The 20,927-nt window shown below is 42.3% G+C and overlaps 2 protein-coding genes across 3 annotated transcripts in view; both read right to left on the bottom strand.

The window, feature by feature from the left end:
* LOC127597481 (uncharacterized) overlaps nt 1-20,927 on the bottom strand; it is a 258,570-nt gene that overhangs the window by 132,996 nt on the left and 104,647 nt on the right. The gene's annotated exons all lie outside the window — the stretch shown is intronic.
* LOC127596307 (protocadherin Fat 4) overlaps nt 1-20,927 on the bottom strand; it is a 125,175-nt gene that overhangs the window by 44,273 nt on the left and 59,975 nt on the right. For both annotated transcript variants that reach the window (XM_052058621.1, XM_052058630.1), the window contains exons 2-6: nt 16,274-16,405; nt 10,241-10,502; nt 8,940-9,290; nt 1,971-2,893; nt 982-1,156 (exon numbers count right to left, since the gene is read on the bottom strand). In XM_052058621.1, coding sequence (XP_051914581.1) covers nt 982-1,156; nt 1,971-2,893; nt 8,940-9,290; nt 10,241-10,502; nt 16,274-16,405 — 1,843 coding nt within the window. The remainder of the gene's footprint in view (nt 1-981; nt 1,157-1,970; nt 2,894-8,939; nt 9,291-10,240; nt 10,503-16,273; nt 16,406-20,927) is intronic.

Genomic DNA, 20,927 nt, shown 5'->3' with positions numbered 1-20,927 from the left:
CCCTCCTCGACTGACATCTTCTGTTTATGGGCTGTCACTAATGTGAAGCATCAAATGGAGAGAATGACTGCGATAAAGCGGGTTTCACAAACAGAAAGACATGATTAGAAACAGCCAGTTCAAGGAGTAAAAATACAATTCCATCTTTTGTTCTTTGAAATATATGGTGTCATAGTCAGGTCGTTCAAATTTAGACCCCAGGACCTGTCCTTCAACAGCCATCCCGAAGACTTTGATCTTAAGCCAAAGACTGAAGACTCCCCTCCCAGTCCTTCATTCAACTCTCCAGGGACCATTCAATGCAAATCTTTGAAACAATTTTCACAGAGGCCTCTGCACAGTCCCAAATACAGCACATGTCCAGGAATGATACAGAACCACCCATAGATCATGACAACTATGCCAGAGTGGCTTTGGGAAGGGGGGCCGAAACATATACTTAGTCAAGACACCATGTGATTTGGCTGCAACAAGGCAACGCATGTTCTCATTTAACTGCACATTAACTGACCTCCGAGCAATAACAAGTTAAGCTTTTATCTGACTAAAACAAGCCCTACCGCCATATCCAAATAAACCCGAGATACGATTCAGTCAAACCCGCTCAATGGATTTCTCGGGAACAGATCGTAAAAAAACACCCGCTGGTTTGCAAGCTAAAAACTCTCCAATGTTTAGCTTATCGGGCCACACAAAACGAGCGCTGCACTCACTGTGAAATCAAAATATTTGTTTACTGCACACAAGTTTATCGGATTCTTTCCTGGGTGATCTGCAAGTATGTTACCAAACTCCAAAACTGACCATTTAAGGACAGGGCTCACCAGAAAAACCCAATCACCCGTTTAAAGAAAAGAAATAGTGCTACAATTGCAGAAATGAGGAATCTATTCTGGAAATGAAATAAGTTCTTGCAAAAACAAATGAAAATTACTCTTTATGCCAGCCCTCATAGCTAAGAAACTGGGAATGCCACCTCACCCGAGTCTGTGGCTGTGATCAGCAGGATGTATTCCCCTTGAGCCTCGCGGTCCAGAGTCTGAGTCAGACTCAGTTGACCACTGGACGACAAGCTGAAGGCACCTTCGTCGTTGCCTCCACTCAGCATGTAGCTGAGCTGATTGTTGGCGCCTTGGTCGTCGTCCCTGGCGACAACCTTAAACAAACGGAGAAGGACGTAACTTCTGCATGTGCATGCCTCAAAGTGATTTTATTTGGAAGATAGCTCTGCGATATAAGAGCAGATAATTTGCTAAATATTCCATTCATCCTTTTTCTACACCACCAAACATTATTCGGTTATGATGCGATTGTGATTTGTATCGCATTGATACGATAGAATTAGCTGAGAGCATAAATGTGTGATGTTGACTCGTTGAGATTAACAACGTTCCACCAGAAGGTCAATCTAATCGCAGCTGTACCATGAAGGTAATTATTGAGTGCAGGAAGTTCATTTACTTATTCACTTTGCCCAACCGGATTTACTCTGGGAGTCAGCAAAAAAAGGGAGGCTGGAGGAACCATACTTGCTGATTCCCAACTGACTCCAGAGAGGGCCGTCTCTGGAAATTAGTCGTTCTCCATTTTTATTTGCGGCTCATTTAAATTACCGTGGTGGTCATGAGCGTAATAACTTCTGTGGCGCATTTAAGCCAAGTCACATATTTCGATGAACTCCCTCAGAGTCTAAATTGCGCGGGACAAATTGTAGTCTCTAGTTTTTCTCATGACATGCGGTGAGAAGAAACATCCACCACGACAGTGGCAGCGATACCACTGGCATAGCTGCACTTATTGAGTTAGCTACAATAAATTACTTTACAGCATTATCTCATTTAAGGTCTCACGACTGTCATTCAAAAATACAGTCATCTTCTCACTCAGACACTCAGTCTGTGAAGGTTTATTGATGTTGTAACATCTTAAATAAGTCAACCACTTGATAAAAGAAAAGTAAATGTAGTCACCTGCAGGATGTTTCTCGGTAGCTCCTGAAGGTTTTCCTGAACGTTGACTGTGTAAGGAGAGAGCTCAAACACAGGCGAGCAGTCATTGACATCCAGCAACACGATGTTCACCGTCGCGCGGTCTACCCTTGGACTGCTTCCACGGTCAGACGCTTGGACTGCCAGCGAATAAGAAGACTGGACTTCCCGGTCCAGCTGCTTGGCCACCAACACCATCCCTGTGACCGAATCCATTCTGAAGTCTCCGTTGGTATTTCCCCCTGAGACAGAGAAGCGGATTTGCCCATTTGTGCCTTCGTCTGCGTCTGTGGCAAACACCTGGATGATGTCTGTCCCGCTCAAGGTGTTCTCTTCGATCTCAATGTCGTAGATATTTTGGGAGAAGCTTGGTGTGTTGTCATTGACATCCAGAACCAACATGGTCACATCCATGGTGGAGGACAGCGGCGGCTCGCCTTTATCAGTTGCCACCACTGTCAGAGTGTAGTTGGCGAGCTCCTCTCGGTCCAGTTCTCCAATCAACCTAATGTCCCCATCGATAGTGCCGATGCTGAACTTGTTACCGAAGGGTCCTTTGAGAGAATACTGGACGTAGCTGTTGGGCCCGCTGTCAGCATCCGTAGCCCGGGCAGTGAACACGGATGTGTCCACCGGTGTGTTCTCCTGGATGTACGTCATCTTTTGGGAAATAAACGTGGGTGGGCAGTCGTTGACATCCAAGAGGATGACGGACACTTGGGCTGTGCTGGTGAAGCGGGTCATCGGCGGCGGAGCCAGGTCATTGACCGTGATCACCAGGTTGTAGAAGGACTGCGTCTCCCTGTCCAAGGCCTTCTTGGTTTGTAGAACGCCCTCTTTGGTTATAACAAAGTGGCCCTGTGAATCGCCTGATGCAATTTTGTAGAAAAGGTGTGCATTGGGACCTGGAAGACACGTCACGGTAAATTAGATGTGACAAAATACTGATTGCAATGTGTGGTAAGGGTCAACTATCATGGCTGTCCGATATTCAAGTATGCACACTTTATCCATTAGTCTTGGCGGGATACTATGAAGATGCTGTCCAGATGCTCTAGTATTCTCAGTCTCTCGAATGCCTGCCCCCGCATCAAGTGTGAAATTGGACAACCACGTCAATCGTGACTGAGCCCTTCTGAGTTTAGATTTCGCTCCTATTAGTATGATTTACTAGTTTACATAAAACTGCCCCCATGCCAGGATTTGCCAGCCATGACTTGGCTCCTCGCCAGGGCCAAGATCGACAGCATTTTTTCAAGTGCGGGCCGTGACTACGCTGACACGCTTTGTCATTATTCATGGTTAATATTGCTAACAACGTGCCACCTTCACAAGTGAAAATATAATTTCTTTTTTTTACATTCCTCATTGGAGTTAGCTTTTTTTTCTCCAGGCTCTTGACTGGATATAGCATCAAGCCTATTCACAGTCCTTTAGACCATAGGTCCCCAACCCCTAGCCCGCGGACCGGTACCGGTCCGTTGGTCATTTGGTACTGGGCCGCACAGAAAGAATAAATACCTTCCATAACTTTTGTTTGATTCATGTTGGAATGTTTTACTTAGAAAAATTACCGGATTCTCTGTCACTGTCACTCTTGACGCAGGTCATAGGCGCGCTTCTCAGTCATGTGATAGGTTACCGCTAAAATGAACCCGGGAGCGAGCAAAATGAGTAAAAAATAAATGTCTTTAGAAAGGGGAAAAGGCTCAGTCTGGAGACAGAAGAGGAGCCTATGACTTTCAAGAAAAAAAAAGGCTACATTTAATAGACAGCATCAGGAGTCCGACTTAAATTATGGATTTATCTCAACGGGAGATTCTCATGCAACAAGCCCACTCTGCATAATATGTGGTGATGGTGAGTCGTATTTTTCATATACTTTTATTTGTATATGGTTTTGAAGGCACGTTTCAACGTTACCATAGCAACCGGAGCGTGTTGCGGCCAGAGTGGACGTTCCTCGTTTCATCATTCGTGTTTATTATTATGTTTAGAAAATATCACACTTTTCATGCAGGTCATATATTATTTTGTTGTATTTATCAGCCACACCTTAAAGGTCGGTCCATGAAAATATTGTCTGATGTTAAACTGGTCTGTGGGGCAAAAAATGTAGGGGGTCTTGCTCTAGACCACCCTATTCATTAATGCAATGAAAGCTATACTCAATGATGGCCTCAATTTGGAGCGGCCGCAGACAGGACTACCTCTCTTAACAAGCTGAATTCAGAAAACATAGTAGTCAGGTGAAAAGGTGTTCTAATATTCAACTCTTGGGGTATGCTGTGCTTGTCACAGAACGGCTATTCGGACACAGGGGAAGCATATAAAATTGGGAAAAAAATGCATATGTCTGAAGATGGATATGAAGACGAATGACAGAAAAAGCTCAATCTCAAAAACCATCACGTAATGCACATGCAAACAGTTTTGGATCTTTTTTTCATCAATTGTGTTGACATGGCAAGTTCCAAATCTCACACAAAGAGCATACATGACAAAAAATAGCTTGCAGGGGTTGGAATGGGAAGTGGATGTCTGCGTCCCGAAAAAATAGCCGAAACCAGGAAACCACTGATTGTTTTCTGTGTCCAGACGTGAGGCATATGTTAGTTTTGGACATGCTGTTTTTTCCTGTTTGCAAACAAAAAGTTTCACTTTTTTTCCTCCTACTCATCTCAGGTCAACCCTTTGTCATTCCACTGTTTCTTAATGAGCCAAGCTAAGTAAAACCCACTGCAAAAATACAAGTTCTGACTGTAAAACCACCTGTTGAACTGTAACCACACACCAGCTACATAATAGTACCTAATGGTCCAATGTAAAAGATACGCGACCAAAGACTACCCGACACGGACATGAAACATCTGGTCAGAAGTCCTTACTGCTAGGGCTATGTTAATCAAGTTTGTACTTAGATCCCAGGGCTAAATTTGAAGAATTAACTAAACCCAGTCACTGGAGTTCATTTGGAGGAAACGAATGCAGGAGCAAGTAGATCAGATTGGGGTTACCTCTTGTTTCATGTTCTATTTTAATTTTACCTCATGTTTGACTGAATTTGCAGCTAAATAAAGAAAAACAATACATTTCACACTTGCCATAAACAAAAATAAAATTGGAAGTTATAAGACCCTGGATTACAAATGAGCTGGATAACAAATACATATTGCAGGCTTGTGGAAGTTCGGACATTTTCTCCAGCATCTATTGTTCTAGATGACATTTTCAGATATGCTAAATGTGCTTAAATGCATTATCTGGCATCCATTTCCACAAATTGTGGACGCACAACAGCTGGAACTCCCCGTTCTTGTACTTGCAAAGTGGAAGATGCAATCTTGGGCACATGGCAGGCAGCTATCGAAAGACAAACATGTCAAAGCACTTTTTTCCCCAAAAAAATTGCTTACCTAGACATAAGGCCCAGTGCACCATTTGAAACTAAGTAAAACAATCAATTACTCATCTCTACTGCACTTCTGGGCCAATACTATGACATGAATGTGATGTATCGTCAAATAAATCTGAGATCCCCGCACGAATAAATAGTCCTAACTTTACAAATTGCCTCTTCGATTTGTTGTTGTTTTTTTAATATAGTCCTATTTTTAGAGGATAAAGTCGGTTTCCCAGAATAAATGGTGTAGAAAAGACTAGATGTACTTTTGATATTCACATATGAAGATGTGACTTTCTCCCCCGCAAATCTTTTATTTAATATCAAAATGGTCGCCTTTATCTTGAAATAATGTGACTTTGCTCTCATGAGATTCTAACCTTACATCAAGACAAAGTATAACTTGCAAGAATGATGACTTTCGTTATTTTGACAACATGATGATTTCTTTTTCTGTAAAAGAAAAAAAACGCATTATATATTGTTAGAATAGAAGCATACAATGTTGTCATGTTTTCCTGCGTCGAGCCTTTGTCTACTGTCCGAGTGAAAATCTCAGACGCACACACACAGATACAGTGGCGGACCCTCAGGCTAGCAAGGCCTTCTCTGCTGGCCTAAACATTCATACAATAACATGTTGTTATTTTATTTTCATAAATATATCAACAAAATTATTCTCTGTATTCTTAACGTCATATTATTTCCACTTAGTCGAGTGGCTTTCAATAATGTTATTTTAAATAACATTGAAAGCCACTTGATAAATAACTTATTTATTATGGTAGAGATTTTAACCAATCATATTTCAGATAGCTCGTGTTGCCAGGTAAATTAAACTTGCTTGGGGCCTTCAGATTAAACAGAGCAGGCCCCTGTGCAGTGTAAATGAACGGGCATAGTCAGGATGCAATAGCCAATCAGATCACGAGTCTGTGCACCGGGGCCAACTAGAATGCCTTACGTCAAGACTGGACGTGCACGTTCGGTGATTGGATTAGCGCCTGCTAGAGGGAGCTATCACAGCATTTTAACCCAAAATGTCCGAAGAAGAAGAACACTTGTGTGGAAAGTGTTCTGGTTGCAGAACACTTTCCACACAATTTTCAAGACGGACCTTCCACGAAAAGCTGGATATTGTACGAAGAGGTAACCCAACTCCTGCGCTAGCTAGCCTGTCCCAGCAAGGAAAAGTGTTTGTCCGTCATTTTCAGACGAGCAATTATGAACGGTACCCGTGGCTCCCAGCCTCTGAGAAACGCTGCAAATTGTACTGCTGGGAATGCCTATTGCTTGCAACGGACCGATTTGGTGTTTGGAGCTACACTGGATTTACCCATTTAAGTTGTTTTACCAAGGCAACAAGGAAACATCAGAGCAACAACAAAGATACAAAAATGTATCAAATAAATCTGCTCACCTGCAATTTATAATGGCACATTGTAGTCACCTTCGTCCACGAAAGTTCGTTCAAGCTCAGCTGCTCAACATTTTCAGTTATTTGCTGTTGTATCGCCAATTTTCAAAATGCAAATGATCTGTTTACTTTATTTTCAAACAATATTTTGTTTTGTTATTGTTTGGTTGGTGTCTTATATTAAACTGCGACATTGCGCAATTTATTGGACAGACTTGCTTAAAATCACACAGCATAATTTGGGTGGCATTTTATTTAGTATTTTAAATCATCTTTTTATTTTTGACAATATCTATAAATTTAGTTTCCTGCTCATTATTGTGAATGCATACTTATGGTTTTAAATGCTCCTGAAATTAAGTGCTGCTTAACGAGCCTATACTGTATGTATTGTGTTAATGTCTGTGACGTCACTGAAGGCCCAAGGTTGAAATGCACAGCCTGCCACTGGATAGATAGATAGATAGATAGATAGATAGATAGATAGATAGATAGATAGATAGATAGATAGATAGATAGATAGATAGATAGATAGATAGATAGATAGATAGATAGATAGATAGATAGATAGATAGATAGATAGATAGATAGATAGATAGATAGATAGATAGATAGATAGATAGATAGATAGATAGATAGATAGATAGATAGATAGATAGATAGATAGATAGATAGATAGATAGATAGACGTGGCAGTTGCAAAACATTGCAGTTAGGATTACGAGGGTCAAATGACCCAAACAGCTTGAGAACCCCTGATCTAAACTTGCCATCAGATTCAACCCAAAAGCATTAGTGGAACCCGAGGGGTTGAAATGATCTTAAATTGACCAACATAATTCAACTCAACAAGGTGGTCATGTGGAAAGCATCTGCACCTTCCCACAACCCAAGATCGTATTTACAGTACACAAGTAATCCCTTATCAAAGCCATGAGTGCCACTGCCATCTGAGTTCAGGCTGTGCTATACACAGACAAAGGGGGATGGGTCAAAGGGCAGGGCTTAGGAAGTGCTAACAATGGCGCTGTTTTATTTGGACAGTGGGAACGGGCAGCTATACGTTTATGAGATTGCGGCGAGGACTGGACGCCGTATTTCCCTGGGAATGTAGGTCACAGCCAGAGCTTTACGGGCCCGCATGTAGCGGTAATTACAGCGGGCTTGGCAAAAGCCAATACCTGATCTCACTCTTAATCACATGGTGAAGCGTGTTGTATTTTAAAAGTTATTTGAAGCGTGACGTGAGGTTAGACTGCCATGATATATGATGCATGGATGAGATGAAATATGAGGTTGTATACAGCCAGAAAATGACTCTAGATGGAGGATAGCAGTGTATTAATTCAGCAGGCGGAAAGCTGAGTTGTTGATTTGATTTGGACATATTCGTATTTATCATTGCATTTCCCTTTGGAGTATTCGTTGAGAATTCCACATCTGCCATTACCAAAGAGTGTCTGGGTGTGCTGCGGTGTTTGTTTGGGCACTGAGCAGGCATTCAAACAAATTTTTAAAAATACAGCAACATTGAAATTCCTGGAACCTCCCTCCAGAAGCAGGTCAACTTCAAACAGGCCGGATAAAGAAATTGAGGAAGGCACGGAAAGCCATTTGGCCCAAAATACTAACCAGACATTCCCAATGGTACACTAACAACAACTTGAGGAAATCGAATACCAAACACATTGCTTTGGATATGTATATATATTTTTTCCACCCATCCATTTTCTATTACATTTCGTGAGGGTCATGGTTTACCTGGAACATATCCCAGCTGCCCTCAGGCAAAAGGCAGATGGCGCAACATCACACCATCACTGAGCAGTAATTGAACTCACACTCCTTGTACCAAAGTGCGGAGAATGTGCCACTAAAGTAAAGTGCCACTGTATATATATACTGCTTTTTATTTCATTATTTTATGTATGCAGTTTGCGATTTCAAAATGTTGCCCACGATTGTCAAATATGAAACAATACCTATGAGACATTATGTATCAATATGTATCCAGTGCTATCAAGTAGAAGGGCAAGTGTACCTAATGATGTGAACATTATTTCATGTGTCATTAAGTCGTAGGTGTGTTGTGCTGTACTGGATGTCTGTTCGTTGCCTTGAATGTACATACCATCATCTGCATCCCTGGCACTGACAGCAACAATGCTGGATCCAGGCGGCAGGCTCTCCAAAACCGATGTGCTGTACTCGGTGGCATTGAACGCTGGCGCGTTGTCGTTCACGTCCAGGATGTTGAAGTAGACCCTAACCGTGCTGGACTGCCCGCCGCCGTCCATCGCCTTGGCCGTCAGGATGTAGTACTGCTGATTCTCGTAGTCCAGCGGCCGTGTCACGTTGAAAACACCAGTGACCGGGTTCAGCAGGAAGGTTTCATCCTCGTCATCGTCCTCCAGTGAGTATGTGACCTCGCCGTTCACCCCTGAGTCAGAGTCGCTGGCAAGGATCGCCGCCACAATGGAGCCTGCAAAACAGTTGATGACACAAAACAACCTTCAAGGATTCGCTTTTCACTGCCAATGCGATTAAATGAAAACTCAGCGGGGGTTATCACTGCAAAGTTTTTGATGAATACCGATGACTCACTCGCTCAATCGCAAAATGGTCAGTCTTTCAAATAAAAAACCCTGGCAGACTGCCAGTCATTCATGACATTGATAAATACAATGTACCCTTTATGATGGTACGTTACTATGCTGGTTGCTGAATACTTTGACCATGGAGAAAGGCTGTCACTTTCATTTTTTGTACAACTTGTCATAAAAGTGTAGCAGGAACCTATACCAGTTTGCTTTAGGGGGACATGCTAGACTGGTTGCCAGTCATTCGCAGGGCACATATAGACAAGCAACCATCCATGATGAAGAATCTTCGGTAAGTCTAACATAGGGGTAGGGAATTCCGGTTCAGAACCTCAGAACCAAATGGGTAATTTGCTGGGCACTAAGTCATTGTGTTGCTATAGCAGGGATGTCACACTATTTCTTGTCGCGGGCCACATTGTAGCTATAGTTTCCCTCGGAGGGCCGTTATGTCTGTGAACCCATATAAATGTATGATCACCTGATGATAGCACTTGTATGACTAACTGATGGAGAACTAATTTTTTTAATTAGAAGCCAGTAACGGACATGATTCGCCTTTGCGGGCCAAATAAAATAATGCTGCGGCCCAGATCTGGCCCACGGGCCTGGATTTTGACACGAGTATTTCAGCAAGGATACTTGATGACGGGTTCTCAAGATCAAGCCTTCGACCTTGAACTGGATGATAATTAAAATAGGGGTTCAGTATCTTGCTCAAGGATACACAGAAGTATGGAAGATCACACCTTCAGTTGGGAGACGACCATTTAACTACTCATTTAATGGTGACACACTTCAACTGCCACCGCAAGTATGAAAAATTCCCTACCTGATGCCATGTCTTCTGGGATGTCGAACGAATACATTGGCCGTGAGAACTTAGGCGTGTGGTCGTTGACGTCCTCGACGGTGATGTTGAGCCTCATGTCAGACGACTGCTTCCCATCGTCGGCTCGCACCAGCAGGGAGTAACTGGAGCGGCGTTCCCGGTCCAGCTTCTTGGTGGCGATCAGATCGCCAGACTCGGGGTCAATCCGAAAACTGTCGTCGGCACCGCTGATGATGGTGTACGTCACCAGAGCATTTGGGCCCTCGAGGTAGAGAAAAATACAGTAGGTGATAAGTTTGCAGCTGTTGTCTATTTTCATCGTTGATCCTGTTCAGAGTTGCGGGGAACTTTAAGTCTATCTCGATTGGCTGTGGGAGTAAGGCAGATTGCAACCTGAATTGATCAGTAGTCAATTATGGAGTGGATGTAAAGAGATAACTGTTGAGGTTATTCAGCATCTCGAACATTTGCCATCTTTTGGTGCAGCTTTCTCAATCTGGAGGAAGACCCATATGAAAAAAAAAATGGAAACTTGTCTTTTCGCTGCATTGGACTTTGTTGATCGGCTGCAAAGTGTAACTGCAAAGGCCACGGAGAGGTTAAGTATTTTTCCTGATTGATTGATTGCTAATGAAAGGGACTCTATCGAGCAAAAAATCAGATTATTTTGCTACTCGTGTTAGCATACGGCTGCTTCAGATCAAAGTGTGACAGTTGACTGACTCGTGTACTTGTCATCTCATAGACAACACCAGGCCGTGACAAGAGATTTGAGAGAATGTCATGTCGCTTTCTTGTACAGTTTAAGCCTCAGTGACACCCAACCTTTCAGAAGGGACTTTCCACATTTGAAGGTTTGCAGAGTTCCTCTTATAAAGCAGCTAATAGATCCTTTGGTACAAGCTGCAACGCACGTGGAAGACACTATTGTTGCCATGGCAGGGGGCTTTGGAACTGGAGAGGAGGCCCCGAATGCGATATGATGCATGAAAGAGCCCGATGACAGAGGCCTGACGTTCAGGTTTGCGCTGGCGACAAACAGAGATCCGACAACTGTCTCGCCTTGTGGGTTTTTATTTTATGTGTTTGAAAAAAAAAAAAAAAAAAGCAACCATCAAAAAGCGGCTGCCATTCAGTGGGATGAAGCGAGGGGTGCGATTACATACAACTGCTTAAAAGTCAAGCGAGAAGAGTCTCTTTCAGTTGCATCTGGGGAGGTTGCGGGGTGCTTTCTGATCCTGCTCTTACAATAGGAGGTTTAGATCAGTGTATTAGCATATTTAGTGGCTTTCGCCTGGTGACAATTGTATTCCCATGACATGGTGGCCTCCAATGTATTGTAGCAACCCCATTCTGTGTTATGTACTTCGAAAGTTGAGCACGGGTTTAGTTGAATGTGAAACGGAAACTAGTTTTATACGAAAAGATACAGACAGCAGCTAGAACACGGAGTGCCAGGAAAGTGGAGACTTAAGTATGCTGCCCTTTGTCATATCAATAAAGCCTAAAAGTCGAACTTAGGCGGCCAACTTCAAACATGCCAATTCTTCAAACAAACAAGTCTTCCAAGTTACTTTGGTCACAATTCGAGATGGGTTTTTCCTTCCATTTTTTTTTTGAATGTTTGACCTTGTCTCATTGCATTACCAGAGACCCCCTTATGTGGTCCAGGCGCAATAAAACCAAAAAGTAAGAAGGCAGCCGGCGCGAGTCTGTAGTCATCTAAAAACCCCGCTGTCATCAATCAGTGTCTCTCATTCTGGAAATCCCATCAGCCACCTGGGCTGCAAGCCGGAAACTCACGCTCGTGGGTTTGCCAATTAATATTCGTGGCAGGCGGGCCATGGCGTTTTGAGAAAACGACTGGAAAAAAAAAAAGCATGAATTCTTCTGGTAATCTTTTTCGCACAGTATGTGATTAAGATCTTACACACTAACGGCACTCTTACTCTTGACCTTGACTCAAGTCGACTTTACAGCCATCGATAGACACATCATTGGAAAGGTAAGGCCGCATAGGAAGGGGGGTTAACCAATTAAACAGCAGCCTTCCAGTAGGAGCCGGAGGAAACTAATTTCGCAGACTGAAGGCTTCAGGACAAACTGGGCAATGCAGACCTTTGAAAAACTACGTGCTGACACCCGTCACCTGCTTCTATTTGACACGTTGGCTATCCAGGAAAAAAGAGGTAGCCGCAGCTTTGACTTGAATTGGTTTCCAGGCTTTTCATAATCCTGCCAAGATGGCAGTGATGTTGACGTGTCAAGAAGGGCAAAATGAACCACGCACACAGGAAAAGGTAGAGGAAGAATACTGTACACCAAACCCTTAACCACTCGAAAACTATTCATAATTCCACATTTTAATAGTTTCAACCGCAGGTATGTCACATACTATGATCCCACAACATTTAAGTCTCATTTTACAACATTATCGTTTTACATTTTACATAATCTTTAAAAAGAAACATTTGATTATTGTGTGTGTGCGTGTGTGTGTGTATGTGTGTGTGTGTGCGTGTGTGTGCGCGTGTGTGTGTGTGTGTGTGTGTGTGTGTGTGCGCGTGTGCGGCAGTGTCCAACTGCGTTGTGTTTAAGAATATTGATGAAGCACAGCAGGATTTCTTGTATTGGCTGTGTTAAACGTCTCAATCACAAAGCCTGACACAAATAGCAGAAAACGACACCCTCCGTCAAGTCGAGTGTTACAGTGCGCTCCTTAGATGGCACAGCACTGTATTAAAATATTTCAACTTACAAATGAAAACAAAAGTTTTTTTTCCAGCTCTAAAAATGCTTCCCTACGCATGGACATTGTGAGAAAAAAGAGAGTCAAAAGAAGGGAGTCGTAGTTAAAAAAGGCAGTGCCACATGAATTAATGATTGAAGTAGGGGAACACGTAAAAATGTTGTTCCACCCTTTGGTAATGGAGGATGGAGTAAAAAAACAAACAGATCAGGTATTTATCATTTCACAGATTTTGTGTAATTATAACACAGTACAGTACATTTTTTTTACTGGCCCTGTTACATATCGACACACACATCTGTCTATCTATCTTATCTATCTATCTGTCTATCTAATTATCTAACTATAGGACGGAAGTACATTTTGGGTTCTTGGTAGGTAATGTAAGTCCCCTACAAATTAAGTGTTGATGTGGAATACAATGGAATGTAATGGTATTTTAAAGTTATTGTGTCTAATTTCTTAAAACTGTGAACTGTAGGTACAGTACATCCGTGGGAATTATGCATTTCAGTGCTCTTTTCTTCATCGGAAATGAGAAATTTCCGAGTCTTGGTTTGCGTGAAACCGAAGCCCCCTCCTGCACATCTGCAATGAAGTGGCATTTGCATCATCATTGTGGCACACTCGCTTGGGCATCGCGTCAAGGAAACCATTGAAAAGTATCAATGGACAAAGCAGCTGTTGGTCTTTCACGTCAGCTAAGAGAAGGCTTCAAAAGCTCCCGATAGGTGATGTTCATTCCAACCCACAGTTGCTGGAAATGCCTCCTGGAGCACCTGCTGTTGCAATTTGTCCTCATTAAAAATGCACATGTGAAAATTTCCACAGGGGTAAAAAAAAAAATCCTAATAAAAAGTTTCAGTCAAATGAGGTGACAAAGGTTTTCAAAAGAGTTTTAACCTTTATTGGTCCAAGGGCTTAAACACTGATTTAAATTCAACCTTTCTGGGGTGAAAATGGGCCCAGCCAGACAGAATTTTATGACACTTTTCGGTCTGGGATATGATGTCTGCATTCAGCCTGTCAGCTGGTCAACAGCTTGGCCACAAAGGGGGAATCTTCCGATCTGCTCCCAGTGTCAGTGCAACTTTGGTTTCCTGCACAAGGATGTGGGCAACGAACTTGGCTGGAGTCTAACTTTTATTTCTTAGCAACCTTTTTTTTTTTTGACAACACATCTCTAGTATGTGTACACTTTTTTTAATTCAGCCCTTAGTAAATGGGATTTTTAGCTCATGGGCTACAGCTCAGACTGCCATCCGCTTAAATCCGCATCAGGAAAATGTGAGCATAATTTCAATTCCATATGCCTTTTGAGATGAAAGGCCACATAATGTCCCTGAAATCCAGCATTCCAACCCAACTCTCAACCTGCCTTGGGCTCCTAGATTTACAGTTGATATATACAGGCTAAAAAAAAACAAGAAAAAACAAAAAGCTTATAAGTGCCACTTTATAACTTTCCTCACACGCCGAGGGGGCGAGGCCAACAGCTGCATATTGGGAGTCGAGTGGCCTCGTCATTTAAACTCGAGACCATTCTTGGTCTTTGTGATCTGAATGGCCCGGCTTTTGCCCCTGGATTTAATCTTCATTTTATGACAAAGCAGCTAACGATGGGAAACCTATCGCTCGTTGTGAGGGAGGGTGGGAGGGGCTCTACTCGTGATGTTATTCAAAATCATTTAACTCAGACCAAAAGTTTGGTTCTGACGACTTCCCTTCTTGGGAGAAAACATCAGCTAGAGAAAAAGTACGAATGAAGGATTCATGCTCAGCTAACGATGAGGCATCCAAAAAATTGTTATTAAAGGTGTTTAAGTCACAAAAAAAAAAAAAATAAATCAAACACCATGAATGGTTTTAAATTTGCTGTCAAAATCCCATTCTTTCAGTATGGCTCGTAGCAATTGATTTTACGACACAAAGTTTGGTATTAATGACTAGTTTAGCCCGGTAATACGGACAAATATAGTTTATTTCAGAGGGCTCCTATGGAGTTGTCACTGCTTGAGGAATACAATATTTATTCGAGACTTATTTTGTTTGGGTTGTTTTAAATGTTTAAATGTCTTTTGTCAAATAAATTGATATAAGTAAGCAATTGTGAATTCATCTAGTGTTTTTTCAAAGGGTATTCCAGTGATGTAATGCATAGGGGGAAGGTGGGGGGGTGGATTAGCGGCAGGGCAGGACACTCTCCTTTGGGATTTCTCAGATAACGTTAAAAAAAACATGCGAGACATTGGAACAATCTCCAAGTGCATATGTCGGCGCTGTGTCTGAGGGGATTATGCGTGAGTGGGTCAATGTGTTGGTATGCTCGAGAAAACGAGAGTCGGTAATCTGCCTCGGTCAGGTGCGACAAAGGTCAGAGGCAAATTTTAGCCATGTCGAGCTAGCGTCTGTCACGGCCCGTAATCCCACTTTGTTGCTCAAGTGGCACGAGCGGGTCACGGTGGTGTGAAGAAGCCACTCGTGTCTGAGGGGATTATGCGTGAGTGGGTCAATGTGTTGGTATGCTCGAGAAAACGAGAGTCGGTAATCTGCCTCGGTCAGGTGCGACAAAGGTCAGAGGCAAATTTTAGCCATGTCGAGCTAGCGTCTGTCACGGCCCGTAATCCCACTTTGTTGCTCAAGTGGCACGAGCGGGTCACGGTGGTGTGAAGAAGCCACTCATGTTGATACACGACACTGGATTTACACTGTGTGGTTTGAGTGACACAATTCTCATAGCTCTGACATTGAAACCTTTGGTTAACGAGCAAATAGCAGTGCAGATAGGACACATACAGTGCTTACCTTACAACAGAGAAAAGTTGGAGAAAACTCAATTTCACATTTCATCACATTAAAACCACAAATGTAAACTGGTGCAATCAAAAGGTTTGAATCCACTTTTGGTGTTCCACTGAGAACAAGACTTATATCTGTACCACAGGCTTCCCTGACCAGAGAACCTTGGTCGTTTAAGGTAGACATAATACACAGTTTTCTACACATCTTAAAACAATTTTTAGGTGTCTGTGACGGATTTTCGTCAAACTATCTAAAGGATTAAAAAAAAAAAGTCTGAACTTTTCACTGACTCAGGCTAGTGAGCCATTCAATTCACATACAAAGTCAAATGTCCATATTTCCTAATTCATGAGAGTCTCATTGTAAATCACAATGTTTCATAGGTAGCATCGTACGGCTATATATTGAAGCCATTCCAAATCCAAGTGCAAAACAGGTGCAAAAACACTGCGAGGCCTAACAGAAACTTGGGGAGCCGTTACCTCGTCTGCATCCGTGGCTGTTAGCTGCATTATCCTGAAACCGTCCCCCACGTTCTCCTCGATGGTTACGTCCAGGATGTCGTTGGGGAAAACAGGCGGGTTGTCGTTGACGTCCTGCAGCGTGATCTCCACCTGCGGGGAGGGAAGGACCACCAAGGTTTCAGTTAAAGCCAAAATGGACCTGAAGAGATATGAGTGAACATACAGCACATTATTATTTTTTATTTTTGTTTTTGTTTTTTTTGTGCTTACTGAAAATAAATCCGTAGCTGTGGATCATTTGCAATCATTGCAATGTTTCCTTTTGGTACATAAAATTGACCGTTGATATCACATGAATAGCAACGATTTCTGTCTCTGTAAGCGATATTAGACCATGTACTATTACTGATACAAAACGCCGGTCGGCTTGTCTCAAAGTGGTGCTGAGGGAACCACAGCGATGGTTCCAGGTCGACCTCACGCACCCCACAGGGCTGCATAGCAAACATGCATTAAGCCAGTGGTCACCAACATGGTGCCCGCGGGCACCAGGTAGCCCGTGAAGACCACTTGAGTAGCCCGCCAGTGCCTGGACATTGTGATTTGCTAGTAGAAATTATGATTTAAAAATGCAAACATTGGCAGTACTGTGAGACATTTCGAAACACGATCAAAGTCTGACAATTTAAATCATCAAGTATTAAAAATAACACATCCTCATATTATTGAAGGTATTTTGGACAAATATGTTATTTCAGACGTGTATCAATTTGGTAGCCCTTCACACAATCGGTACACATGAAGTTGCTCTCACCCTCAAAAATGTTGGTGACACCTGCATTAAGCTATTAGCAAAGTAAAGACCTGCTTCACTTGCGCGTCCGAGAGAGCAAAGTAAACACACAGCACGGGCGACGGCAGCCCCCCCTGGCTGGATAAATTCTGGGCCATGTGCGGAGCCTTGTCACGCTAATCGACATTTAATGCACGGTTTGCTCATTGTTTATAGAAATGATGCAATTCAGAGTACCGTATGCCTCATCTCATGCAAGACCACACTTGGTAAACCCGCCATTGCAAATGCAGTACGTACATGGATATCTTTTTATTGTATGATGATACTATTCTTGGGTGCAGCTATGACTCACTTTGCTAAGTAAGGCTTATTCTGAGATCATGTTTATTAATTCCCAAATCATTTAATCAGCTATTAGTTTGAGTTGTTACTCAAGCTTAGCAAATCTCTAAGAACCGTCGGAGACGGCGAGTGAGACATTTGCGGTTTCAGATCTTTCCCTGTCTGTTTGTGGCCGTATTACATTTCCACAACTCAAACTCCGATTCCCCCCGCAGCCTTGTTCACTAACCCCGATATGCATTTCAAAGTCAGGAAACAGGCTTTTGAAACATAACCGAAATTTTTGCTTGCAGTTTAATTGCCTCGTTGAATATGGCGGATAATGATAGCTAGGGAGGATCCTTTCATTACTGCGCCCCCTCCCAACCCTGCAAAAAAATAAAAAATAAAAACAACATACATGTGTGAGCGGGAATGCAAATAGGAAATGGGGTGAACAGAGAGGCAGTCAAATGTCAACAATGGGTTTGGTTTTCATGAAGAGTTTCCTGCTGTACAGTATGCAGCGAGCACACAATGAGTCTCAAGGACGTGGTTGCGCATACCCGCCTTTTGCCAAGAATTCAATCTGCATTCTATGACACTCGCATGCAAAAACAATCGAGGGAACCATTCCCAACAGCTGCCACAATGTGCCGTTCGGGAAAGAGCACTGAAGATTACGCAGAAGTAAAAACTCAAGTTGAATTTTAGGAAGTACAGCAACCCAGTGGGGAGCCCATCTGCTTTGCAGTTACAAAATTCAGGGTTCAAACCTTCTGAGTTTGCATGCTATGCCTGCACTTTTTCCTGCCACATTGCCGACACGAGACTCGAAATTGTCCACTGGTGTGAACGTGTCTGTCTCTCGGTGCGCTGCAATATACTAGCGACCAGTGCATCGTATACCGTGCCCGTGTTGGGCCAAGGCTGCCGGGCACGTATAAGTGCTGTGAGAATTGAAGAAGAATGAGAGGCCTATTGTCTCAGAAGTCGGCCAAACGTGCCGCAATGACAACGACTCACAACTTAACTACAGCCGAGGGAATGGGGCGAAGTCAACAAACAATGAATATTCATTTTGAAACCCATGTGCATGTGTGTGTGTGTGTGTGTGTGTGTGTGTGTGTGTGTGTCCTAGATGTGTAAATAATGCAAGGCCCACTTGTGAGGATGAACCTAATTAGGTTAGAAGTGCCCATCTGGGAAATGATTAATTTTTTTCCAGAAGTTCGTGATACCCACGCCGTGCCCCGTGGGGCACAGGGGAATATTTCAAAATCCTTTTTGGGGGCGCAGTTGTTGATTCTGAGAGATAGTAACGTGAAGAGGTAAAGTTTAGCTTGTAGAGGAGCAGAGCATCGGGCAGATAAAAGCCACTGTTTACACGCTAAATGATTATGTTTCATGCAACCCCTTGTTTCAAATTGCATGGCGCCTCCAGACTTGTATTATTAATGCGCTAGTATGAATGATTCACGGCTCAAGTGGTCCTCTTACATGCTCCATTATGTGTTATTAGTTATTTTCCCTTAAGGTGATACCGTTGGAATTTCGCATGCACAGAAATGGGAAGTGGAATGTCGTTTTTACAGTTTGTACAAATTTGGAAGTGCTTTTCACTGGAAAGAATAATGGAAAGATAACTAACGCCACTATAAAACTATATAGCCCAAATATTCACGGTCTTTAAAACCCATCTTTCTCACGGGCTCTTTAAATAAAAGTGAGTTAAGTAGTGTTCACTATTTTGAAAAAAATAATCATAAATCCCTTTTTTTTCCTGAAGAACCTATCACTAGCATTTGCTGAAAAAACGCATCTGTTGCTTTTGTGCTCTTTCTGCAATGCCGAAAGATACCTAAAAGTCAAGTCCAAATTGAATTAGTGTCAAAGAAGTCAGCTGAAGTCATACATCACAAAGGAGAAACGAACATCTTTTGTAGTTTATTAGCCTGTGGTGTTATATGGAATTTCCGAGGGGGGGGGGGGAGTTGGCTTGCATGAGTGTTGCATGTTGATATACAAGGTGCATGAAGGATAAATGCTTTTCTAAATGAAATTCCAAATCTGTTCGCCATTTTTTGCAGGGCAATGTTGTAAGATGAGTCTGAATTTATCTAAAAGCATTTTGAAATCACAGTTTGTGATGTGGGATATATGTGTATATATATATATATATATATATATATATATATATATATATATACACCTTTGTATTGAGATGAGCAATTGCAAACAATTCTAGGGGAGGGTCAATGACTCATGATCTTGGCACAAACTGAAATGCACTTCACCCATCTCACTATTTTCTAAGTGTGAAAAGAAGATTACCACTGTAAAATGTCAAATCAATTAAAAAAAAAAAGTGGTCTGCCAACTTTAAATTTAAATTTAATTTTCACTGAGTTTAAGTCGGGTGGCCCGGTAGTCCAGTGGCACGTCGACTTCACAGTGCAGAGGTACCGGGGTTCAATTCCAGCTCTGGCCTCCCTGTGTGGAGTTTTCATGTTCTCTGCGTGGGTTTTCTCTGGGTACTCCGGTTTCCTCCCACATTCCAAAAACATGCATGGCATGCTGATTGATCACCTTAAATTGTTCCTAGGTGTGAGTTGGAGCGGTTTGGAAGATGAATGAATTGAAGTCTCAGGAGTTTTGTGATTTGATCAATTGTTTTTCCCCAAAACTCTTTGATCTTGAGGGTATTTCATTCGGATAATTTTGTCTACCAATGACATTTAAAGGTAAATGAAATGGCACGTTTTTGCGTGCATTAGTATCCCAGACTAGTCTGACTCAATAAAGATTTAGATTGTTCTTGCTTTGACAGGTAGTTATCCCAGAAAGTCTGAAAATAAATAGCAATAATAATGTAATATAAGAGTGAGTTTTGACATCTTCTACCACAACAAATCAAATTTCCTTTTGGTTGCCATGTCTTGGCAGTTTCCAATGCTGACATTCAACATTCCGCCGAGCTTAAAACGACAGAACACGGAATATACCAAAATTAATGTTCAGTCTTACCACTGCCATGTGAGAGGAACATTTCGGGAATTTGGCTCTCGTTGGAGGCAAAAAAAAATGTCACTTGGAGTCATTTTCCTGCTCAAAGCTACAAAACGGTGAAGGTTTTCATATGATTTGAAAGGGGCCCATTTTAAATGTGGACAAAAATCCGATCTGCGTCTACTAAGTTCGCCATTGGAAAAGCAGGAGCTGTATTATTTGAAACATTCCACATAATTAAACTGCTGGCTTGTGATTCCACTGCAGGATTCACTTTAGCCACACGGATCTCCAAGTGACATATTTAGAAATTCCAGTTCCTCAAAAAAACACACCTTTCAAGGAAAATCTTGATGGGAATAAAGCGGGGATGACTTCAGGATGATTAAACTTTTTGTAAGAAGCCGTTGACAAGTCGACATCAAGACCCGAAGGAAGTTCTCATTACATTCTGCCCCTTCACAGTGAAGGGCTGACTTTGTAAACAGCAATTTCCATTGGAGGAACCTCATCTTTCAAATGCACATTGAAATCCAAGTATAACAC

The sequence above is a fragment of the Hippocampus zosterae genome, chromosome 1, assembly GCF_025434085.1.
Source record: "Hippocampus zosterae strain Florida chromosome 1, ASM2543408v3, whole genome shotgun sequence".
NCBI lineage: Eukaryota > Metazoa > Chordata > Actinopteri > Syngnathiformes > Syngnathidae > Hippocampus > Hippocampus zosterae.
Note: the sequence above shows the minus strand (reverse complement) of the source record. Positions and strands in the feature narration are given on the sequence as shown.